This window comes from Barbus barbus (genome assembly GCF_936440315.1).
Source record: "Barbus barbus genome assembly, chromosome: 24".
NCBI lineage: Eukaryota > Metazoa > Chordata > Actinopteri > Cypriniformes > Cyprinidae > Barbus > Barbus barbus.
In genome coordinates this window covers 19069387-19095487 of record NC_136752.1, presented here as the reverse complement: position 1 = coordinate 19095487, position 26101 = coordinate 19069387, and the positions used below count along the sequence as shown (strand labels likewise).

At 39.2% G+C, this 26101-nt stretch overlaps 1 protein-coding gene across 1 annotated transcript in view; it reads right to left on the bottom strand.

The window, feature by feature from the left end:
- The window catches only part of LOC306843487 (NHS-like protein 1), a gene marked incomplete at its 5' end in the record, with an annotated part of 93260 nt that overhangs the window by 6266 nt on the left and 60893 nt on the right, over window positions 1–26101 (bottom strand). Inside the window, 5 exons of the mRNA XM_079375013.1 lie at window positions 246–3425; window positions 4920–5051; window positions 6128–6320; window positions 8226–8353; window positions 9995–10147. Coding sequence (XP_079231139.1) covers window positions 246–3425; window positions 4920–5051; window positions 6128–6320; window positions 8226–8353; window positions 9995–10147 — 3786 coding nt within the window. The remainder of the gene's footprint in view (window positions 1–245; window positions 3426–4919; window positions 5052–6127; window positions 6321–8225; window positions 8354–9994; window positions 10148–26101) is intronic.

Below are 26101 nucleotides of genomic sequence, written 5' to 3'. Positions count from 1 at the left end.
AAATGCACTCATCCACAAGTTATCTTTTTCTTTACAATGCTGTTTTAATACAAGCTGCTAATGTGCATCCCCTTGCTCCTATCATCTCTCTTTATGTAATTTAGAGGTTGAGATCACAATGTCATCCAATAGCGTCTCTGACTCTTTAAAAAGGCCTGAGTATTTAAAATTGTATGATTCTGTGTCATCCAGTTTTATAAATGATCTCCAACCTCACAGAGTAAAATTAGAAAAATCTAACTCACCACTTTCATCATCTTTAGAGCCAAAAGATCCTGTGCTGCTGGTTACATCTTCATCATCTCTTTCTTCATCCTCTGCTTCAGAGGTGCCCTTGTCTGCATCAGGAGTAATGGTACCAGGAGTCTGGGAGAGCTCCTGAGCTTCACCATTTGTGGGAGAAATGTCTCTTATCTCCTCAGGAGGTGCAGAAATGTCAATGCCATCTTTCTCAGTTGCCTTTTCTTCCTGTTCTGGCACAGGTGTGGTGTCCAGATCTTCAGCTGTAGTCGTAGAGATTTTATCGTCATTCTGAGCACTAACATGATCCACTGAGGAAAAGATGAAAGAAAACTTGGGCTTTTTGGAAATCAGAGGAGGCTTCTTCTTGGGTGTAGAGTTTTGTGGTGTTTCTGCAGGTGATGCGAGGGCAGTCTTGAGACCATCTACTTCAGCTGTGGCCTTAACCTCACCAAGATCTATGGAACCATTTGTTAAGCAGGATGTCGGTTCAGAATGTGATGTTACACACTCAGGTTTTGCTTCAACATGGCTATCCTGGCTATGCTGGATGGAGAGTTTTTTCTCTGGAGATGATGGCCTTAAATTTGGAGGTATGCAAGGGATGCCCTGAGGAACTGTGGGATGCCCTGGTTTTTGAGGCTTCTCTAGTGATTGGGGTCTGGCTGACTGGCTAACTTCATTGTTTTCTGGCCGTTTTGCTGGCCGAAGCTGCACACTCTGCAGGGCCAAAGGGGTGATGAGAGGCATGCCAATCTTACTAAGCTCTTCAGAGTGAGGCGACACTGGTTTTCTATCTAGGTTCACTGGTTTTAGGCCACCTTTAATTTCCTTTAAGCAAGCAGAGGAAGGTGTAGGTGGTGTCAAGCTGGGTAGGTGTTTATTTTGGGGTGGAGAATAAGCAGGCAGTGGTGGAGGAGGTGGTAGAGGGCTGAAAGAACTATTGAGGCTTGATAAGACGGGGTCAGTCAACACTTCCGGAGGTGGAGGTGGTGGAAATTCTGGGGAGGAATTGATGTAAGGAGGGCTCATAGATGCTTGTTGATGGGGAGTTGTGGGTAAAGAAGGTGGCGGAGGGGGAAAATTCTGGTCTGTAGTGCACACAGGCCCAGAGGGCGGAAGGGGAGGAGGAGAGGATGGAGGATTAAAGGGTACAAGAGCCACAGGACCAGCTGGTAGAGGAGGTGGAGGAGGAATATTGTTCCTGTTGGAATCAGAGGTGTTGGAGGAAAGAGAAGTGGAAGACGATGATATGGATACAGATGAAAGCAGGGATGATTTTCTTTCAGGCACTCTGGGTTTGGGCTTGCCTGATGGGGACATGCATCTCATGAAGGAGGGAACAGGAGTGCCAGCTGTTGGAGTGTTGGATTGACTCGAGTATCCACTTGATGGAGAAGTCAACCGATGTACCCTATCCGGTGATGAGGTGCCTGTTTTAGGTTTTACAGACACATCACTTCCTTCCTGAGCATGAGGAAGATTAGCCTGGTTACCATTGTGGAGGCTTTTCCCATTTGCCATCTCAACCATTTGTCCAGCAGAAAGTGAATTGGTGCAAGGTGACTGTGTCTGATCTCCAGATGGACGAGGGTACTCCATGTAGTAGCCCCAGGAGTCCGCATAATCAGAACGGAGGCTACTAGTGTCACTATGAGAAGGTGTGACGTGACAAATGGAGTACACATGAGCCATCCCTGTAGCTGACACACCACTGCTGCCTGCACTGATGCTGCTCTGGCTCCTGGAACGAAGCATCCAGGGGTCCTCATAGTCACTACAAGGGCTATGAGATGGTGAGGTGGAGGACCCTTTGCCTTTCAGCCCATTCTGAAGTGACTGCTGGAGCGTGGCAATCAATGACTCATTGAGAAGCGGACCATTGCTAATATCTGACCGTCCAATACTGGCAGTGAGAGAGCTGGCTTTCTTAGGCTTTCGTCTTAGAGAGTCTGTGCGTGCTGGTGGAAGAGGTGGTTTCTTAGGCTTGCGTAGAGAAATGGAACGTGACAGCGACCGGTCACTGTACAAGCTGTTTCGGTCTTCTTGCTGACCCAGGCACTCGTACATACTGTGTCTTGCCGCTCTTCCTCCTATGCCATGACCATGGCCGCTACCCTGGCTCCTTGACCTAAGGCCTGAATCCAGATGCATGGAAGTGTAGTAGCCATCATTGTCCATAGAGTAGAGCGAGCTAGAGTCTGTGCCTTTTGATGAGCGTTCAAGGCTACTATAGAGATGATTTATGGGTGTTGAGCAGCTGGAAGATAGTGTCCTTCTGGGCAAGACATTCTCTGGAGTGTCGTAAATCCATTGCTCTTCTGAAGACAGTGTTCCTGCGGCAAGAGTGCTGTGGCTGTGCAAACTGCTATCGGACTGGCCAGTCTCACTGCAGGTATCCTTTATACCTGCTTCTGGTGTGTGTGATCCTGTGCCCACACTACTGGTGCTCTCACTGTTGACAGCTGAGACCATGCTGAGACCAGGTCTAGCTTTAGTGTATGGTGAGCCAGCAAGTGGGCTCTGGCCAGGGCTTGACATGGTGTGAAGTGCGATAACCTCAGCAGAACATGATAGAGTAGCGTTAGGTATAAGGGAGGTTGAGTAGGCAGCATGTGGAGAAACTACACAGGCTGGACCTGAGACAGATCCCCACTCCCTTTGAGTACCTCTAACCTCCTGAGATTTTGGCCGTGCTTGGGTGCATACCCTGGGGGTATTCCTCATGTGCACCACAGTATCATCTACTTGTAATTTTCCAATCTGCTGAGTTGATTTTGCTGTGGAGTCTTCTTGCCTGAAAGGGGTGCTACTGTAAAGGGGTTCTACGTTAAGAGAGACCCGTGCACCTCGTGGCAAGCTGTGAAAACGTTGGATATCATTGCCAAACTGTGGTGTCATTACAACAACTGAATTTCCAGGGGAGCTCCCATGGGAAACTGAAGAGATGTTCGTGGCAGAGGTGGAGATGCCAGCCATCTGAGCAGCAATTCCTTGGCCCTTCTGAGCCCGTATTCTCCTCACAGAGGGTGGGACGATTTTCACATCCTCAGTCTGGCAGCCAGAATCTTTTGTTATAGATCGACGGAGAGTTGAATTCCCATTTATGACTCGCCCAAGTGTGGAATACTGTCCAGGGATAAACATAGACTGTGGCCGAAGCTCTCCTCCACGCCCTTTAGCTGCTGTGGAGAAAAACAGAAGAGAGACAATTATGACAAATACTACAGTTGCTTGTTTCTCTGTTCTCTCCCCTCAATCTCATTGTGACATCAGCTGCCAATCAGATTAACCCTCTCAATTGAGAACTAATTAATTTGATTAGCTGCAGCCACATGTGGCATGTTGATGACTTCTGGAAACTTTGATTAATACTGATATCTTAATGCCTGGTGCCAAATATGTTGTCCATTCCTGAGTGTCAATGAGAATGTGTGCACTAAATCAAGGATTTTAGGGGGACAGGCACTACAGCACGCTTCCACACAAACCACACATATTAATGGCCTTATTCATATATGCACGCATTTGCAGACACATTTTTAGTTTAGTTGAAAACCACAGGCTGTTAATGCATTATGCCTCTGTTACCATATGCACACTGTTAGCGAATAAATTATCATACAAACGTAATCATGATATTCTAAACCATTAGACAGAGACTTGTCTTAAAAACATTTCTATCAGATCAACTTTAGTTTTAAACCAGGGATATGACACTGGTGCATGAAGTTAGTCCTGACCTCTGCATATATAAACAACACAATGGGACTTAATGTAGATTTATTGGGCATCGCATCAGAAAAAAAAAAAAACATCTGAATGACACTCTATTTCTCCCCCACACCCATCTGTTATGATAGAGAAGGGTTGATTAAAAGCTTATCTACAATAGAAAACACAAATAGTGATGCATAATGCCCTTTCCACAATCCCCATAATCTAGCATGTGCGCAAACAGAAATGGCATTTTAACAGTATGCTAGTGTTATTTAAATGGATATGTATGAAACTTACTCATAATACACACCCAACTATGATAACTATCTGCAATTTTTTCTTCTATTCAGTCGTTTTACCTCTCCCCTTACCCTCAATTACTTCCCTGATAAAATATGAAGTGTTTTGCCAGAGGAATCTGAATAGGGGATTATGCAGTGGCTTCAGTTGGCTGCAAAGTAAAATGTAGCATGTCTCCTCCAACAATGGCTCCAAAATCAGCTCTCACATACACTAACAGGAAGCAAACTAAACAGAATCAGGGACCGTGACCCAGGGGAGTGGTGGGAAATGGAATGCTGCTGGATGCAGCTGTTGGATGCTGAGATTATATAACAGAGAGCGTCGAGAGTATGCATGCAAAGACTAACAGTGAAAAGAGAAGTAAAACAAAATTTAGAGCACTAAATTAGCAAATCAACACATGATTTGAGAGTAGACTTGTGAGACAGTAATTTTAAATAGGAACACATTTATGTTGAATAGAGGGAGAGCTCAGATTAGGATAGTTCTAAAATCAATGCAAAGAAAATGCACTGAGATGGGAATGAGGCACGGTCATGTCGAACTACATTAGATGGTCATGACAGCTACAGTACTATTGGAAGCTCAACTAAATGGAAACAGGTGAGGCAGGAGCAGGAGCAGCAGCAGAGAGAGCTGGCAAAGCTATACCATACCTAGTTCCTGCTGGACGCTGTCAGGCACCCCTGAAATAGTCTTTCTTCGCTTAAGCTTCTTGGGCCGGCGGACCAGAGTGTCAGTGTTTATTAGGGAGCGGCGGATGCTGGCCTGCCTGTCAAACGTCTCCCCTGGAGACCAGTTGACGAGGGCAGACAGGCAAAAGGGCCAGTTAGTAACATACATGCATCACACATGCAGCGCACACACACATACAGTTCCAGTACAACTTTCATGCAGAGCCACACACATTCTGCATAAGCAAATGATGTGAAAACCAAAGACAAAGACATAACTGCAGACATTATGTTCAAGTGTCTCTGTGTCAAAAATGCAACTATATTCAAGATTGGGTAGACAATATATGCATGCAAACTGTATGCTCTGATCTGTAGTATAATAGGGGAAAATCTAGATCCAAATAGAACGTTCTCACTCTACAAGAAGTATATGAAGAAGCAACCCTTGTTTGAAATATAATATTAGAAACAATATTTTAACTATAAAAGCACTTTTGTGATGTAAGATGTGCTGTAGCGCTGCAAAAGCGAGGGAACTCCAGAGACTCAGCTCTGTTGACTAAGCTTCAGCACGCTGGGATGTCTGACTAAGTCACGGAGCTGACAGACTGAATTAGTGTGGGGGTGTGTATGTGTGTGTGCTTTAAAATCTAATGCAGCTTCTTCTTGAGTCATAGTGAAGTTCAGAATTTTTCTTTTTTTTTTTTGAAGGGATTGGAAATACAGAGCTTATTCTGTCTGAGGAAGAGACTATGTAGTAGGTGAGACTGTGTTCTTTTGGATAAGGTGTGTGTGTGTACTTCACAGCGATGAATTTGTGAGACTTAATGCTCAAACGGATAACTCTCAAAGGTCAAAGAGAAAGGAAATGATAGAACTGTTAACATGAGAATTGTTAATGCACTCATACACATTCGTGTTATCCACATGGTTATGTTTCCAGAACAGGCAGTAAGAAGTGATCATGAATGCAGTGCTCAAATGTTAGGTTTTTAGGAATTAACAAATTCTAAGATTTGCTGAGCTGTCCACATGAAACAAACTATGAGTGTAACAGACCAACTATATGAATTCTAGACTGACAAACATACTGACTCTTCATAGTCACAACATGGAAGTGAAATTTGTAACTGCAGTGCTGGCTGGTTTGACTGACACCTGATGGGATATACTATTAAATTTCTTGCCTGTGACATTGATGGGGACAATATCTGTGAGAACAGCCTGAGCCTGCTGCCTCATCTTCTCTTCTGGAGTGGGCAGGGGCGGAGCTTTGGACCGTGACATTTGTCCATCAACCTCAACCCCCTCCACCTGCGCTGGACTCTGTGCTCTCATTTGGCAGGTGTCTTTCTCTTCCTCTCCTGAAGATGCTGTGGACTGGAAAACAGGTGAAAATACAGTTTTATGACTGCAGGAAACTTATAGAGATAAGCCGAAAAAAAATAAAACAATAAAGCATTTTTGAGACTAGTAGGGAGTTTCAGACTCAGAGCTCCCACACTCCTTATTTCTCTTTAACTTTAGCCAAGGGTTGTTTAAGGGTTCTGTGCCCCGACTTATTGGAGCTCCAGGAGTATACAGAGCAGTTTCACGGGCAACTGACCACCAAACCACACATTCACATAAACGCACTGAGAAACTCAGAGAAAGAATAGAGAACGGGAGCTGAGAGAGGGAAAAAACCAGTGAGGCGTTAAACTCTGTTCACGCATTGTGATTCTGAAATGGGAACGCCGTTCGCATGAGTTACAAGTGGACCATCTGAAGTTTCAATCCAACACCTGGGCCTCCCTCAGCCAAATGTAGTTAAAATCACTGCAATACATTTAATTATCCATCCAGGTCACTAACAATAGTGCAAAACCTATTCACAGCTGCCTGAGGTCTTGTTTTATGTTTCAACATTTTATTACCTGTCCTGCCTCAGCCAGAGTAGACTTTCAGTGTAAAATAAAGAGTACTTCTAAAAAAATGCTGCTTCTACAAAAGCTTTCTCCAATAAAATAATTAAATTAATTTTTAAAACAAAACATCAGCAGCAAAAACCTTTTCAAAAGCAGCAAACGATTTTTATGTTTTATGATGCTAAGGCACTGAAATAACATCCTAAAATGTGAAAAAAGGTTCTCCATGATATAGCAAAAAGCAGGAGAAAGAAAAAAGAAAGAACAAGCAAAAGGAAAGCAAAAGGCCCGTCCAGCACTGTAAACCTGAGTTAATCTCAATCCCAATGGGCTGGGAAAGCAGGTCTAGGGTGGTAAAAAAGGTTAAAAGGGCATGCGATCCTTTAGGGAGGGCTAGGGGTAATAGGAGGACAAAAGGACCCCTGAATCTTTGCTTTTTCAGGGTCTGACCTTTCCAGGCCCCCTGAACAAAGTGATTATAAGCGATAAAGACGAGAGAGAATGAGGGCAAGGGTAAGATGGGCAAGCTATAAACAAAACTGCATAATTATATCTTGCTAAAACTTTTAGGATTGTCTATTTGAATTCATTCAGTTAAAGTTCTTTTCTTTTAAACCTGTCTTCAGTGAGCACAGGCTGAACAGCAGCTTTATAGAATGAAAAATCTCAGTAAATGACAATTGCAGTTGTTGCTTTCTAACACATTCTGAGTAATAGTTTCATTACAGTGTCAGTCTCCTGGGGTTCAGCTCTCATAATGGGGCCACACATGACTGACAACATTAATGAAGCCAGCAGAGATACTGAAGAACTGAGGCGGGAACTCCACAGAGGCACATGTGGGAGGCTTGATTCAGTACCCAGAACTCATCTGCAGGCAGACACTCTCTCCAGCAGAGGGTAGCCAAATCCTAGAGGCTGCTACAGTTACTGCAATCACAGACCAGCTTTCTGTACTCATTTCATAACAGATCATTCTTCATATGGCCAGTAAGGAATATGATGGCAAATACTGTAAATCTATACTAACAAATAATACACTTTACACCACTTGAATTTATGGGTTTTTTTTTTTAAATCAGGCATCAGAACATTAAAATGTACCATGAAAAACACTGGAATACGTTTCAGTACATTTGAAACCTGGCATGGATGAAAGAGTATTTTTTAAACTGTATATAAAATGTGTTAAACTTATATTATATGGGCTGCATATTTAGTACATAAATATGCAAATATACTATAAACAACAGCAGTAATAATTGAATATACAATATGAATATACAATAAAATATAATAATAAATACAAAAAAGTATATGAAAATATCAAACCAGTACTAATGACCAGAAAAAAAATTCTTAAATACCGTATGTCTACCTTTTTATCAGCTTCATCATCTTCTATATCCTCGTCCTCATGTTGGGAGTTTGTGGAGCCTGAGAAGGTGGGCCCCTGTGAGTAGTACTGTGAGCTGCGGAAGCCATCTTTCCTCAGTTTATCACATTCTGTAGGAAGAGAGCAGACACATCAGGCCAAGTTTGACAGAAAGTTTTTAAGAACTTTCAAACATGAATCGAAGTATAAAGCAGATAATGTTTATTTGGATCCCTCTAGTGGTATGAGAGTGAAAGCACCATTTTTAAATCATGAAAATGAGGAATGATGTAAAGAGGAATTGTTTCATCTTTGAACTAATAAAAAAAATAATTAAATACAAATTTACACTTGCCTTTACACTTGTGGATGTTAGACAAACTTTGTAAAGAGATTTTAAAACAGTAGTAGCCTGAGATGTGTTCCGCTCTGTGTGTTTGACAATGCACAGACTGCATCATTCTGGCTTTTTAAGCTGTTGCAGATGGCAGCTCCATCACCTTGGCACACATCCCACAATCCCTTCAGTCATCCAGTCAGCTGAATCCAGCAGTCTCTCTGCTGGCAAACACACACTCATCTGCTGCATGTCTTTCCTTAGAGGCAGTCGTGGCCTAATGGTTAGAGAGTTGGACTCGTAATCCAAAGGTTGTGAGTTCGAGTCTCAGGTCTGGCAGGAATTGTAGGTGGGGGGAGTGAATGTACAGCGCTTGAGCAAGCTGCTCCCCGGGCGCCACAGCATAAAATGGCTGCCCACTGCTCCGGGTGTTCACAGTGTGTGTGTGTTCACTGCTGTGTGTGTGCACTTTGGATGGGTAAATGCAGAGCACAAATTCTGAGTATGGGTCACCATACTTGGTCGTATGTCACTTTCACTTATTTCCTGACTTACATTTTATGACACTGAACTGCACCCCATTAAATAGCTGAAGTGTGCCATTTCTGTCCCACTAACAGCAACAAACTGAATTGCAAAAATATTGAGTTTTTATTGAGTTTCAAACAGGTTTCCCAAATGATTCTCTCATTTGCCAAAAAAAAACTAGAGCAACAAACATAAGAGACAAATCCAGGCAGTGTAATACAAATAAACCCAGACAGACTGTTAAAAAGTCTTCCTCTTATTCTCCAAAACCAGCATTTATTTTGTTTGCTAATCCTTTACGGTTTCCATCAACACTTATTTGTCAGCTAAGACTTTAAAGAGACCAGCAATTTTACAAACACTTTATAACTTGTCATAAGAAATGTTCAAGGCACCTGTGAACTTCCTGTGATCCGCATGTGTGCTTAGTGTTGTTTGTCTTGGCAGATTAAAAGTTTTAAGCACTGACGTTTTTTTCATAATCAAAGAGAGACTGCCAGAAAAGAAAATGAGAGTGAAAAGTGTACTGCAACCGCATTGGGAAAAGTGTTTGATGGTACAGCTCTACATGTCTTCCTCTCGGCCATCTGAAAGCCTCTATTATAGTAATATGACCTACACACCTGTGCATGCATAATTAATCAGGCTTCACATCAGCCACCTGCACTGCTAGATCAGTCTCGGGTTACAATTACCTTCTAGTCCAATATCTGCTATCTGAACCTTTGAGCTGAGCTGTACTGCTAAATCGACCCCTGGATGTCACTAACAGGCCGTTTCACAGGTGTCCAGTGAACGAATGACATCATGGGCACGTTTACCTGCTGCTCAGTGTTTGTTTCATAGCAAATGCTGATGTTATGAGCACTTCAGTGGGTCTGATGTTGATTCTGGTTGATTCTCTTACCTCTGAGAGCTGTTTTCAGATTCACTTTGGCTTGGTGATGCAAGTCTTCCACGCAGGCTGGTCTGGAGCCCGGCAGAAAGACGTTCTCCTGCTGGTGCCATGGAGCCGTGTAGTGCACAGTCCACTTTTTCTCTTCATCCAGATTAGATACGGCTAAAAACACACAAAAAAAGAATAAAAATGATTTAGTCCGTATAAAAAATAAAGTTCTAAAAAAAAAAAAAATGATTTAGTCCAGAGGGATTTCGTTTTGTTTTAAAGTTGGCTACAATCTTGTGCTTAAACTTTTATCTGAGTGAACCCTAAAAACTTGAACCAAAGAGTGACTTTTAGTGAACAAGAACTCAGGTACAAGCTAACAGAGGTGCAAATGGGTCATGACATAAAAGGGGAATCTTGGAGGAAAGACCCCTGGAGCTTGAACCCCCAGCTGTCCCAACAGCAAACAAACAAGAACAACAGGCTGGTCGTTTTAACGTGAGAGGAAAGGAAAGTAGAGGAGCAGTGGTGGGAGTTTTCTCACAGGTGTGAGGAGCTGTGTGTCCACAGGTGGCACTGGGCCGTTAGGCTGTGATGGCCCATCACGTGAGAGCTGCCAGACCAACAAGCGGAGCCCACAGGAGGCCATTGTGTTTATTCATGAGACATCAGGACTTTCAATATAGAAGTGATTACTTACTTCAGAGAGACTAACACATACTGATCTGTGACGGCAAATTAATGTACCAAGGGCTTCTGTACACAGCTTCTGGTCTCTCTATACCCAAATGTTATTATTTTTAAAATGTAGTTTTCCATTTGAAAATAAATAAATAAAAATAAACCAATAAATAAAATTAAATCATAAAAAAACTATTATAACCCTAACAACTAAACTAAAAAAGCCACAAAAACATAAAATAATAATAAAATTGAATAAAAATACAGAATAATAAATATACTGAGAATTTTTACATTTGTTAATGTTTTTGAAAGAAGTCTTGTATCACCAAGCTAACCAAGGCTGCATTTACTTGATCAAAAATACAGTAAAAAGTAACATTATGAGATATAATTATAAAATAATAAAGTATTAATGATAATAAAATATTTTCTTATATATGTAAAGCAGACTTTTTAGTTACCAAAACAGTTATACTATTTAATATGTTTCTGGAAATCATGATGTCACTGTTCCTTTTGATTAATTTTAATGCATCCTGAGTAAAAGTATGATGTTAACAGAAGTTTGGATCCAAAAGTAAAATATGAAAACGAAAAGACACCATTGGGGGCAGGAGAAGGTGCTGGAATCAAACTGGCAATCAAAGTGTGAAAACATGTTTTTTCATTCCCTCTACAGGGTTTTCTCTCTTTATTAACCACAACACTGAGCCTTTGAACTTATAATTGTTCAGATCATATTGTTCAGATCAATTCTGGGCTTCAAAGGGACACATTCTCCTCAAAGGCATCATCTGTGAATGTGCAGACATCAGACAGGACAAAGCAGACAAACACATGGGAGGATGCAGAGGGCATTTAGCACTGCAGAAAAACACATTACAAATACTGTCGTTTGTAAATGGAACGACACAACCATCTAACAAGTGCTATAGATTACTTGTTAGATAGATTATCTCTGTTTGGGACATACATTAACTGACATACATTAAAGTCTGTGAAGCCACTAAGAGCAGAGGCCTTTAGCTTTTAGCTGTGTATAATTAAGTACTCTGAACAAAAATCTAATCACCGGCTTGTCCCTAGAATACATCCACAGTCGGATATACTGATGCGTTGAGTTTGCCTCGGGTTAGTGCCTAAATGTTATGTGATCATGGCTTCATCAGTGTGGTAACTACTAAACAGGTCAATAATCTACCAACCAGCTGACTGTCACATAACCAGACCAACACGGAATCTGCACAAACAGAATTCCACACAACTGGAACCTCATTTGAGTTCTACATATCCCTAATTTTTGGCATGTGTGTAAACTCCACAATTTATGTGCCCAATGTATGCAAGCAATTGTTTTCAAAAAGTCTTCCTGCACACATCGCAGAAAAAAAGGATACCCAAACACATTTGTTCATTCAATCAACAAGACCATTTGCTGGACAACAAAACCAGATGCACAAAAACCATTAAACAACCTTCATACTCAGTGAGAGAGATAAAAGAGCGGGCCCTTTGAAGTGCCTACAATAAATATCAGATAATTCCAGAATAGGCAATACACACACTCACACAGCCCTGTCCAAAACCCATTAAACATATCTGTGTGCTTGTGGGGAGTGAGGAGAGCGGCAGCAGGAACAAAAACCTGCATTGTGCCCAACATCAATCTCCACATCAGCCTGAGCTCAGCACTCAGAATCAGGCTATTCAAAACTCCCATAATCCCTCTAGTCCTGCTCGTACCCACACAAAACACACACACTTTGCAGTCACCATCCACCACGTGTAACGCTGGAATATGGATGAGCTCATCCAGCAAATTTTGGCTCAGAGGATAAATTATCACAATTAAAAATGAATCACAAAAAAAAAAAAAAAAGTATTATGCTCTGTGGGTGGTGATGGCGCAGTGGATAAGACGCATGCCTTTGGTGTGAGAGACCCGGGTTCGAATCCACTGTGAGACACCAATGTGTCCCTGAGCAAGACGCTTAACCCCCTAGTTGCTCCAGAGGCGTGCGACCTCTGACATTTATAGGAATTGTAAGTCGCTTTGGATAAAAGCGTCAGCTAAATGAATAAATGTAAATGTAAAATGTAATGCTCTGTACTACTGAGACAAAAAAAAAAAAAAAAAAATATATATATATATATATATAAATAACGTGTCTTCCACAAATTGTAAACCTTGATTAGTGATGCACAGATAATACATTCTGATTAATAGAGATAAGAGATTAAATGATTTTTTTTTACAATATTCTTAATATATTTAATATCTTAAAAATGTTAATTTCTATTTTTATAATGCACTATTTCTATATTATAAATTCTATACAATTTGAACTGAAAAAAATTATTTCAAAATAAAACTAATAGTTAATTAAATAATTTTTAGTATTAGTTTATATTAAATATTTACGATATTAAAGATTACCTCTAAGAGAAAATGAGATGAAGTCTAAAAGTAAACTAGCCTGTATGTAAAATCAGGAGGGAAATGAGCATGCACAAAGTCACACTGTACAATTAAATATTGGCAAATGCAGATAAATTAAATAGCATTCTTTTATAATATATTATCGACTGATAACTGATACGGTACCAATATATTGTGCCGTGCCTAATGTAAATATTTGAAACCAGAGTAGGTATAATAAAAGATGCACACAACCACAATTTATACGTGACTAGGTCATTATCTGGACATCATAAGCAGCATCAAGGTGTTAACAGGTTTGTTTATTAAGTGTACAGGAAATGACTCATCTGTCCAGGTAGAAATACAGATTTACAGCTCTTCATGAACTCTGTACTTACACACCTGACAATTAAAGTACTGGCCTGCCACGTAATCTGACACATTTAATTAAATCTCTTAAATTTACAATAAACCACTAGCTGATTGAACAATAAAGCATACAGCTATTGAAAAAAGTTCACAAAACTAACTCTATCAGCACTGAAAGAACATGGTCAAAGAGTTCTTACCCTTGCGCTTGAAGTATTTAATGACTGACTTGAGCGAAGTCCCAATGAACACCATTATTCCAGTGTGTGAGGCAGGTGGATCCGGTGTACAATTGTCACAGCCTCCCAGTACACGGGAGCGCTGGACGAGCAGTGTGTGTGTGTCCACAAACCTGTGTCCTCCTGCCAACAAGTCAGTATGTGCCTCTCCCCATTTGATCAATGCTTATCGCCTCCACAATGAGCCCCTCCTACATATACACACACCCTCAACCCAACCCTGGGAAACACCTCCTCCTCCCTTACACACTCTCACACACACACACACACACACACACACACACACTCCCTGGGGCTGAGAAGGAGGGGTGTAGTATATGCCCCTCTGTTCATCTGTGCTTCGGTTACCAAGGAGCTCGCCAGTACAGCTCATCCAAAGTATCCACACTCCTTCTACTCTAATACAAGCTCATTGGAAAGACAAATCGCAAATGAGATCTCTTTAATCTCTCAATTTTTTCTCCTAGGCCGCAATGAAATGAAATGAAGAGTTTTGCTAAAGTTTCAGATTTTTCTTCTAAGACCCCTCCTATATGTCTCCTCTAGAGTCAAGGATGGTCTGAATAGTTTTAAACAGTGCTCAGATTTGCCAAGATCCCAAAGTTTTTGCTTCTACTATAATACACAAGCCTACACAAGTTGTCCCCCCTCAGTGTCGGCCCTGTCAACAATAGTCTCAAATATGTCTATTTTAATTTCTCAGAAACAATTGATACTCAAAATAAATAAGAACTAAGTTAAGTCTCCTGGGCTTTGATAAAATAACCTGAGCAGTAAAACTCAATCCATGATGTTTTGCTTCATCTGTTGTAACCAGGCATGTGTGTTCATACTTTGGACATTCACATATGAGCGTATCCGTCTCAGTCTTTGCTGGGACAGAAGGAGCAGGTCTCCCACTGATAAGCCGGCTTGCCGTGTTAGCACACAGCCACTGAATCTAGACCACTGGAATATAGATCACACTCACACACACACACGATCTGCCCCATTGTCTACATTCACACACACCATGACCCTGTTTCTTTTCATTATAGGATGCAGAGGGATCTGAATGGAAGGGGGGATGACGGGTGGGTGAATCTGGATCTGAATGGGGTTGCAAATGATTACTGAACTAGAGGAGGTAATGCATTGAACACCCCTCCCCCTAAAATAGCCCAATCACCCCCACAGCAAGCCAAGCTCACCCTTCTATTCCATTCCTGATTTTTACTTGCTTATATTTGGTTGTTAAAATGTTTGTGTGTAAGAAGTGAATCTGAAAGAGGAAACAAGTGTGTGATACTCACTGCCAAGTTCAAACAGTGAGGCATTTATCTGCGTACAGCCCATATCCGGCATTTTCCTCTATATCTCGAGCCTATTCTCTCTGCACGTGTTTGTGTGTGTATCCCAGACTCGCTGTTTCCATGCTGTCTGGCACATGTACAGTATCAGGATTATGCAGCTCACGTGGGCTGCAGTAATTAACACGCTATTGTTCTGTTCTCACTCCACAGACGGCTCAACATCTCTGTCACTGCAGGATTACAGTAATTTCAGACAACTGTCTATTTGTGGGTGTGTGTGTGTGTGTGTTTACGAATGTGTACAGTGTAATATACATATACCTCACGGCTAGTCACTTTAACAGAAATGACAAATGTTTATAAAGAATGAGGGAAACAAACTTGGTAAAAGCAATTCAGATGTGAGGCATGTTCGTTCATTAGTGTCAGAAATCTATTCATGAGATTCCAGTGTGAAGTTTATGAACAGCCAATCAGAGAGTTTGAACCTCGCCACTTTTCACACTTGGTCTGGGCTCTGTGCAACCGACAGATCACACTCACCCGTGTGTGTGTGTGTGTGTGTGTATGCGTAATGGAGCAGTTGTCATATCCCTCCCCCTTCACACACACGTACACGTACACGTATGCTTTCTCAAACCATTTCCTCCAATTCTGAAAGGTGAAAATGCATCTTTACAGAAGAAAACTGACTCAGAATGTCCTATCATACATCCCATCTAACGCGTGGAACCACACTGAAAAACGTTTATTATTATTTTTATTAAACCTGGATATAAACGGAAAGTTGTAATATTGTAAAAAATAAAATAATAAAAATAAAAGTAATGTTATAAAAACAGAAGCATTTAAGATTCAGCACTATTTTAAGTCACCAAACATTTTTCACATTCATATTTTTGAATTCAAGTTCTTAAAACAAAAAAAACAAAAACAAAAAAATGTAATAAAATAAATAAGAAACTATTTTAGGATTTAAGACTATTTTAGGTCACTAATAAAATATGCAAATTTATTAAATTCATATTAATTTTACAATTCAACTAATCAAAAAAAATTTTTTTTTTAGGTCACTAATCAAAAATGCAACTTTATTGATGATATTTGTATAAATTTTTCAATTAAAACTTTTTTTTCCAATTTAGACAACTTTAGACTTTAATGTTTTTTTAATACTCATGACCTTTTTCTTCTCTAATTCTCCGCTCTCTCATAAACATCAGTCCTCCCCCATTTCTCATTCTCTCTCCTGTCATTGCTTTTGATGCTATTAAAGTAATCCCTATTGATTTTTTCCTCTTTCTTTCCCTCATACCCTCTCCTGTGGGTTTGTTGGTCTGATCTTAAAAGCATTCGTCTGATTTATCCTAGAAAAAGAGAAAGAGAGTATGTGGCAGGTACGAGGAGACCTCCAGCCAGCACTGAACCTGTTCAGAGTGTTTGTTCAGTGTACTGCGGTTAGCTCTCACATACTAAACACAAACACAGCTGTCTCTGCTACAACAAATACAAATATTCTGCATTTAACAGCAGTTAGACAGTTTGGAGTGAAGAGAGAAAGCTAGGGTCTTCAGTTTTTGCAACCTCATTTGATCAACAAATAAGTGTCATGGCATGCCAACAAATCCTTTTAACTTTGGGGAAGAGAACAGAATTAATGAAGTACACGTAAGAATCAGAATTTCAGAGAAGTTCGAGATTAAGCACAAAAGCACACTCTCAAAATCCACATATAATTGCAGGATAGTTAGAAAGATTGTTTTCTTTTCTTCAAGGTCAGTCTTAATGACACAGGGCTGCTTTCCCACACACCTCGGACAGACAATAAAACAACTCTCAAGAGACTCATTTAGACAAACAGTAACACATACATACCCTTCTTTCTTTCTCACTTTTGTCTATAGCATTTTAATGACTGACCGGCAAGGTCAGCAATCACTGGGTATCCATAGAAAGAAAGCAAAAGAAAGAGCAAGAAAAACTACACAACCTGAACTGCACAAGCACAGATCACTAACTGATCACAATATTCACTGGATGTCTCTCAATATCTGTCCTCTAGAACAGTTCATTAATGTATTTTCTTGATTATTATTAGTTTTGTTTATTTTATAATAATGTAATGTTATGTGTATATAGATTTATATACTGTTCACTACAATAATGTATAATACACTAAATTTAAATGACAAATGTAATTTAAAATACTTCTGCAGATATTACTACACATGGCACTTTCGCTTCTCTATTTTGTTCCCACTGTATTTTATTGTATATTATATTATACAATAAAATACAGCTACTATATTATATTTACTATGGAATTGTTTACTATTAATAACATTGGCAAAATATTGTGTAAAATAATCACATCTATAAAGTACTCTGAAACTAGAGAATATAACTATGAATTTGTACTAAAAAAGTGGAAGTTTGATGGAGTTCTTGAGGTCAACATGAATAAGGAGGAATCAACACACACACACACACACACACACACACACACACACACACACACACACACACACACACACGCACACAAACTCTGTGTAATTCTGCCTCTGCTTCAGACCCCAAACACTTTGTATTTACCCATAACAAATCACTCAATCCCTCACTATGAGAGACCCAGTAGCTGTAAAACACTTATCAACCGTCTACTGCCACACACGAGACAAGAGAAATCTGCATAAAAACAAACAAACATTGCATACTTGGTCATGAAAGAAAGGCAATAAAAGGCTGCAGGCTTAAAAGGTGTTTGAAATCAAGCCCGGGTTTATTAGCATTTAGTTTGATTTGCAGATAAGGCTTGTTAAGAGAGGGATGGGCTGCTAGGAGGACAGAGAGCATCCAGACCGACCACTCGAGCGCTTGGCCCTCCACCGATCCTGTGTGAAGATTCCTCAAGTCAGTAGGTTAAGAGAGGCCTGTGTTGTGTCATATTGTCTTGTGCCGTGAAAGGAAAGTCTCAAGCCATGTCTGGCCATAGCGTGTCTGCATCAGAGTATGTGTGTGTGTGTGTGTGTATAAAAGCTCAGGCATTGTGTTAAATAATAGGCTTGGGCCCCTCAGTGAAGGCATTCCCCGCTATTGTATCGTCAATAAGAACGTCTAATGGTTAAAGCTAGAATGAATACAATACACATAACGTACAAGCTCACCGAGGGAGGAGAACCTTGAAGAGACTACAAACACCATCAGATCTGACGAGATGAATAAAGTTTTGACAATAAAGAAGGGAGGAAAACCAAAGATGAGTGAAGAAAAGAAAAAGCATTCCCTTTGAAGTCGAGTCGTTCAGAAAGCCACACCTTGGTGAGAACACAGAAAAGCAGAGCATGAAAGAGAGATGCAATAAAACATCATTCAAAGGGGAAAGATCTGACTGGAGGGAAAGCAATAATGAGTCAGCTTCTTAATGAATTACAAAAATGATTCAGATCAATAGTTGAAGCGGGGAAACCCTTTTGAGAAACTCCTGCAGAAATGAGGTCAAAGTGCAATTTTCTCCCCCCAGCTACACAAGTGTCTCCCCTAACTTTCTCTCTTACTCCATCTCTAAAATCGTCAAAAAAGTAAATAAAGGAAAAAGAAAATGTTTAAATATATAAATATAAACGGTTACATAAAATTGAATATTACATATATTAAAAATTAATAAAAATCAATAAATATATTTTACTACTAGAAAATGCAAACTAATAATAAGAAATAAGTCAGCAAAACCAAATGTTGTCCTATTATTGTGTGGCATTTTTTTAATCTTTTTTGGATTTCACTAAGCTTCCTGCACCACAGGCACAGTCATATTTGGCCTGTTTTTGTTTTCTTGTCTAAAGGAGAACCATCACCCCGGCTGGCTATAAATAAGACCAACGACAGTCTGTTTTCTGAACAAACAGGCGTGCAATGGTCAGCAAGTTGTCTTTTCTACAGGACACCAGGTGGGTAGCTGTTAATGTGTCCCCCTCACACACAAAGTCTTTTCAGCAAGTTTCTCTCTGAGGAGTTCGGGCCGTTAGAGCCATTTGTTGGGACACTGAGGCGGTTTTGTCTAGACATGGTTAGAGTAGTAATTCTGTCTGTTTTGCAGGAGATTTAAGGGCTGGATAAGAGTAATTTGTGCCTTTCCGTTTTAGTTCTATTAAAGGGAAATAATTTCAATTCCAAAGTTTGGGGACAGTAAGATTTTAGCTTTAGGGTCAGTAACACTTGGTGAGTCTCTTATGCTCACCAAGGCAGCATTTACTCAATCAAAAGTTAAGTAAAACAGTAATACAGTGAAATATTATTACTATTTAAATTAAGTTTTCTATTTTAAGATAGTTTCAAATCTAAATGACTCCTGTGATGACAATGCTGAATTTACAGCAGATGTTACTCCAGTTACATGTTCAATGTTGAAAACTATTTTCAGGATTCTCTGATGAATTAAAAGTTCAAAAGAACAGCATTTATTTGAAATAGAAATATTTTGCAACATTATAAATGTCTTTATTTTCACTTTTGATCGAACCCCATACCATATGAACAGTAGTGTATATTTTGGGTTTCCTGGAGCTCAACTGGTTGAGCATGAATTTGACTCCCTGGAACCATATGCTTCAAAACGTCTGCCAAATGCATAATCATGTTTTGCATTTGTGCATCTACTTGTGGACCCCATGTACAGCATCTGTCTGAGGGGAGCCTTCAGTTTGAGCACTACTCTCATGGCACCTCATCAGTTGAAGATGTTCCATTGCGATGACCTGCCAAAGTACACAAAGCTCTCAGTTTCCCCAATGCGCAGAGAATTAGATGAGGTAGAATGCATGGAAACAAGTGAACCTCATACACACAGGGGCGGTCTCAGGACACATCAGACATGCACACACACCTCTGTCTTCTGCAGAATGGATTTGAACGAAAGGACAAATAATTGAACAGCAGTCTTTGTCTTAAACCCTTTGTGCATTAAATGCAAAAGATGCACATGCTGGCTGTAAAAGGTCATGGGGATAGTATGTCAATACAATGTCTCAAAGACTGTGTGCTTGTCTCCTCACATGATCAACCTTTAATGCAGCTCATTGAATTCATCGCGGTGGACAAGCTGTGTGTTCTGTCTGGTCCCGTTTATATTAATGGTTGAGACAAAGGCCATCCAGCAAATGCACATGTGACATTTGCTTTAATGTATCTGACAAATTCAATAACACACAAAACATCAAGACTATTCTTTGGGATAAAAGTGTGTTTGGAAAGATGTCTGGCTTATAGCGATTTTATTGTTACAGTAGGATAATGTCATTAATCACAGTGTATATATATTAGGGATGCACCGCAATTTCAGCCACCAAAAATTATCAGCTGAAAATGGCATTTTCCGTTTCTGGCCAAAAATATATGGCACGCAGCACCGCCCTTGATTCTGTTGCATAGAAGTGAATAAAAATAATATATTGATATTTAATATTAATGTATTTACCGTCCAATCTTATTGTTTTACTCTCCATAAAAGTGTGGTTATTTTAATGGCTTGTATTTTTTATTTTTTTTATTCAGTATTATTAAAATTATTCAGTTAAATTAAAAAGTCTTACAAAATAATTTTATATTATTTAATAAAATAGTACATAATTATTAAAAGGATTTTTGGTTTTCAGCCAAGTGCCCCCAGAATTTTCATTTCAATGCATCCTTATATATTATTACTGTACTATTTATTTTACTCCTCATTTCATTGGCTAGAAAACATTCAGAGCAATTAGCACTGATACAAACAAACTAGAAAACAAAATATAATTTGTAAAATATGATACACTACCATTCAAAAGTTTTGAATGGAAGTCCCCAAACTTTTGAATGGAAGTGTTTATTTAAAAATATAACAGCACCTTCAACTTTCAGGTTTGTCAGTAATAAGCTGCATCATATTAATGGATCAGCAGGAGTCATTGAGTGTCTAGTCTGCATTACGGTAAATGTAGAAGTAGTTACTTTGCTACCCCAGGGCCACTGCTCATCCAACAAAACCAGGAGTTTGTTGAAGGACAAAAAAGATCTGTCATGAGCAACAGAGCTCTTAGGACACTTCAAACTGATTAAACTTTGCAAAAACAAACAAGCTGCATGGGAGAAAATGAGGAATATAACAGCCAATTAGTTAAACGCAACCATGTGAGAGATTTGCAACATCATTTTAGTCAGATTTCCACTGAGACTTCAGCCTTAGGGACAAGATGGAGTCACTGTTGCTGTGGAAACAGGATGTGACAATGCCAGGATGTACCAACGGGACATCCATCTATCCCTTTTGTCATTAACACGAGAGAACAGGGATACTGAGCATATAAAGGCAGTATTACTAACACACATCCATAAGTAGATATATACCTATATAGAGGGAAACAGAAGCAATAACAATCTGGTTCAGTCCATAGAGACTCTTAATGGAAGTGGGTGCAAATTAACAGGCTTTTAATGAGGAAGACACACGTGATAGCTGCCATGTGCTGCAGACATTCATCCCATATTAAAACATAGTGCTTAATTACTTATCATTATCCTGAACACTAATTTACCAATAAGGCTATCATTTAGCCTTCTTCAAGCAGAGACATAGGCATCTTTGAATACACCTGGAATTGGAAAGACTCATTTTCTTAAGTGGCAAATAGAGCCACAAGTGCATGCTCAAGTGTGAGGGGTTGTGTGAAGGGGATTTGTATATCCTGTAACCCTATCTCACAAACCTGTCCTCTCTCTGAATTATGCAGGGAAAGATGGAAGTGGGGTTTTGAAATCACCCAAATCTCCCCCCCCCCTCCCCCTCGCCTGTGTCCGATCAATATGATGAAGCACCACAGATGAAAAAACAGAGTTCATTTCATATAGATCCTAAGACCACTTTGATAACATGCCTCTTCCCCTGAGGACTCCCAAAGGAGTCTGGGTAATTCACTGATCAAATATTGAACTTTAAAACGCTCTGGGATTAACTCTGACAGGGTCTACGTATTTCACTTTAATGACAAAAGAAATTCCCTGTGTCCACATACGTGTACTTCTTTGCAAAACAGTATTAAAATAGCAGACTTGTAGAATACAAATATTCGATAGTTTTTTTGTCTTGTACTTTATTGTATATTCTTTACATGTATTGTCTGTTCCCCTTCTACCCCATCTTTCTAAAATAAGAATTTAATTGTATCTAGTACACATGACAACAAAGATTTTGAATCTTATTAGTGTGTAGGAGTGCAAGTTGATCTCATTTTCAATTAACTAAAAAACTATAAGCACTATGAAAATCCTTTTGAGGTCAGTGTTGCAACTGGAGAATCTGCGCTCAGGCATTTACAGTTTTGTTGTTTTTACTATATCATAGGTCAAAGAACATACAAAAATAAATGTTTTTGCCAATTGAAATAAAGCTGAAACAAAATGAACATAGATGAAAAATCTAAAAAAAAAAACTTGCCTTGGCAAATGACTGAAATAAGTTTCAGTTGAAGTGCTAAAATTACTAAAACCAAAACTGATATAAAAATAAAGCTATATATATAAAAATAAAAGCCAATTAAAAATATTAATAATATTATTATTAATAAAAATAATATAATACAATATAATGATATTATTTACATTCAACGTATGTTGCCAAAAGTCTTTGAAGAGGTATCACGAGGACCAGTCTCATTAATTAATGGCTGCAAAATGCTGTATGATCAGCGCCATCTAGTGGTTACAATGGGTTTGAACAACTGATTGTCAAACTGGATGTTCGGTGTCCTCTAGGTGGCTCATTCTATAAATTATCAGGTTTCATTGTTTGTGAACCTGTGCTGACCAAGCAGCATTAAGGGAGCAACATCAAACAGGACCTTAACACTAAATCCCTGTAGCATCCCATCTTCTGTCCACATCTTTGACACTCACTGCCTAAATCCTTCTAACATTCTCTCCATTCATCTTTTATATCATAACAAGTCTCTGAGGAGTCACAGATGTCTGACTCTGGTCAGTGATATAATGGAGAGCTCTCTTCTTTAGCCTTCATCATTACAGGACCACGAGTCTCTGAGGAATGACGCTACAGGGGTCTGTATGAAGCACATCACTTCAATCACATTTAATAATCTCACCGTAAAGGTAAAAAAATAAAAATAGTCTATGTAATTCAACAATTTTCCAGTGTAAAAACAATCAAAAGCAAGGTCACGATCTAAGAAAACATGTATTTTATAGATCATGACTTGTAAGTTGCTCTGTGACATTTTTAGTCACTGTATTTGTCACAGATGACAGCTTGTATATCAGATCCTGGCCACATTGTCTGAACAAACTGATCTGATTTCATCACAAACAAAACAACCGTGCAAACAATCAGTCCTAAAATCACATTCAAGAACTAAATTGGATTTGTGAGCAGCGTGAACGTGGCCAAACAAATAAAACGCGGGTCAGCTGGCAGACCTATTTATCAGAGTTAATAAGACTTAATTAAAGATCAAGCTAAATCAGCGGCTGCTGTTTTACCTGTCCACATCGAGATCACAAACACCTGCTACATCCAAATCCTGAGGTGTATGTCTTCAACACATGACAAATAAACTGGAAACTGTTTACTGCAATACAACCTAACCTGAAGCTGAATGGAAAGTGAAAAGTGAAGAATGGAAAAGTGAATCAGATACACTGTCAATTCAGCGAGAAAGAGCAGAGGTTTTTCCATGGCTATGATGGCTGGCCTGGCATTCACAGCGTAAATGATCTAAAATAATTCACTTAAATGATGCCTAATGTTGGGTGAAACTAGCCTGTCCCTGCTTTTTAACCCCGCTCACCTTTCGACTAATGTCACTTAGCACAATTCTTTAAGAGATTTGAGGAACCGATCAATACATGTGACGCCTGTCAGACCTCACGCTCTGAATCTGAGCCCTCTGCTTAGAGATGACCTGTAACCCAATTACCTGATACCCAGCTCAGAGAGGAAACGTACTGTAGTTTACTGAGAGATGATCGTTAAGGACCTGAAATAAGACACAAGTAGAGATGGATACAACAGTGTGGTTCCGTGTTTGTATCTGTGGAGCAAACCACAACACTGATCAGGGTTAAACAATAAAATAAATAAATAATTTTAGGTGTCTGTTTTTTTTTAAGCAATTTACGAAAAGTAATTAAAAAAAATATATATATATTTTTTTTACAATAATGTTTTTCACTTGCAATACCTAGAAATTATACAACTGCAATGCAACTCTACACAAACAGTAAATTCATATACGTTTGCTGGAAAATGATGATGTGTTGCAAAACCTTACTGATTTTTAAGATTTCATCAATCAGTCTCACCAATACAACTTCAATACAATCATAAATCAGTCTCACAAACAATGACAACAAAATGATTTTGACAATACCATTTAGGTTTGAAAGGAATAAAACCTGGTCAATGAATGCAAGATAACACAGTACTTGTCTGATTGGGGCCCACACCTTCTGACTGATGAATTTCCAATCGCTTTTAAATATTTTATTGATTTCCATGATTTTTCCAAGCTTGGAAACCACATCATTTCAACTCAAAATCAATCATTTATCCCCCTTTCTACTCAGCGAACACCTGATGTCCAGCGCTAAATAAAAATAGTCTTAACCCTCAATCCCCTAAAGAGATTAATCCACCAACCAAAACTTAATTACAGCTGCCATGATGGAAGAGAAGGCTCGATTAGTGCCTAAACTAAACCAAACAAGCCCGAAAGAGTCAATTAGTCCCAGTCTCGGTCATGATGGAGAAGCACTGGTGTGACAAGTTTATGCAGAGCAGGAATGAGCATTTTAAATCTCTCTTTCTCTCTCTCTCACACATACACACACACACACACACACAAACCATTACATTCATATGTAGTAACTTGTCACTCTCAGCCAACACACAATATAAAGAGCCACATGAAGATGCTCTCTAAAGTTAATTAGGGCCATTACAGATGCTGTGCATGTGCCTGGAGAGTGTGATGAATAGACCACTAAAAATTTTGTTTCAAGATTTTGCCACAACTGACATACTGAAGCAACCACAGCTGTATGGGAGTGGTGCTTGCCAGGGTTGGGTGTTGCTGTGCTGTTGCTAGAGTGTTGTTGGTAGTTCCAATGTTTGTTTGTTTTTATTTATTTATTTATTTTTAAATGTTGGTTAAAAGAGCCCTACAAATCTCTGTTACTCTATTTCATGTAAATCAATTGGAGTCTTTAGGAATGAATTAGGTTCATTAGCTCATACTGATATAAAATAACAATATAGATCAGTATATATCAAAGCTGATAACCGATATACTGCCTAATATCAGATACAATCTAGACACAATTATATACAATCTATGACTCCATTTAAAGTGGAAAACCATGCTTTTTTAAATTTGCTATAAAGAAACTATACATGCTTATGATCAAATTTATTTTATAAATGCTGGAAATTATACACAAATATATTCAGAAACATAACTAAGAATTAATAAACACTTTGCCTGTGTGTCATGAATAATATTTTATTTGTTAACAATCTAGTATTAATAATGTGGGGTTCCACGATCTTTTGGCTACATTTTTGGCTTTACATTTTACTTCATGAACCAATACTGATATGACAACACATAGTCCCTCCCTTTGCCCTGTGTTATTGTTCAATGTATTGAAAGAAAGTAGGAATAATTATCTCTCAACTCAAGAAATATTATTTAAAGTATCATTAATGGTCTAAACAAACACAGTGTGCCAAAGTTTAATACTTGGAGTTAGAGTTTTTGTTATAACCCTAAGTATAAGTTAATTAAAAACTTATACTTAATTAAAAAACTCATCTAAGAACAAAAGTATCAGCCTTCCACAATGACTGATAGCTCTCGGCCCTCCTCGAAAAACACAGGACATCAACCCCACAGAGTGACACTTCTTTACAGTTGAGTAGCTCCACCCCCAGTTCTTGATGAAGGAGGTGAACATATGAAGGAGGTGGGGGTGGGAGGAAGAGAGAAAGGGAATGGGACAGAAAGAGAGGGAGATGGAAACAGGAAAGGAGTAAGAGAATCCACCTGTCTTTAAGGAATGGCAACATAAGCGGTGA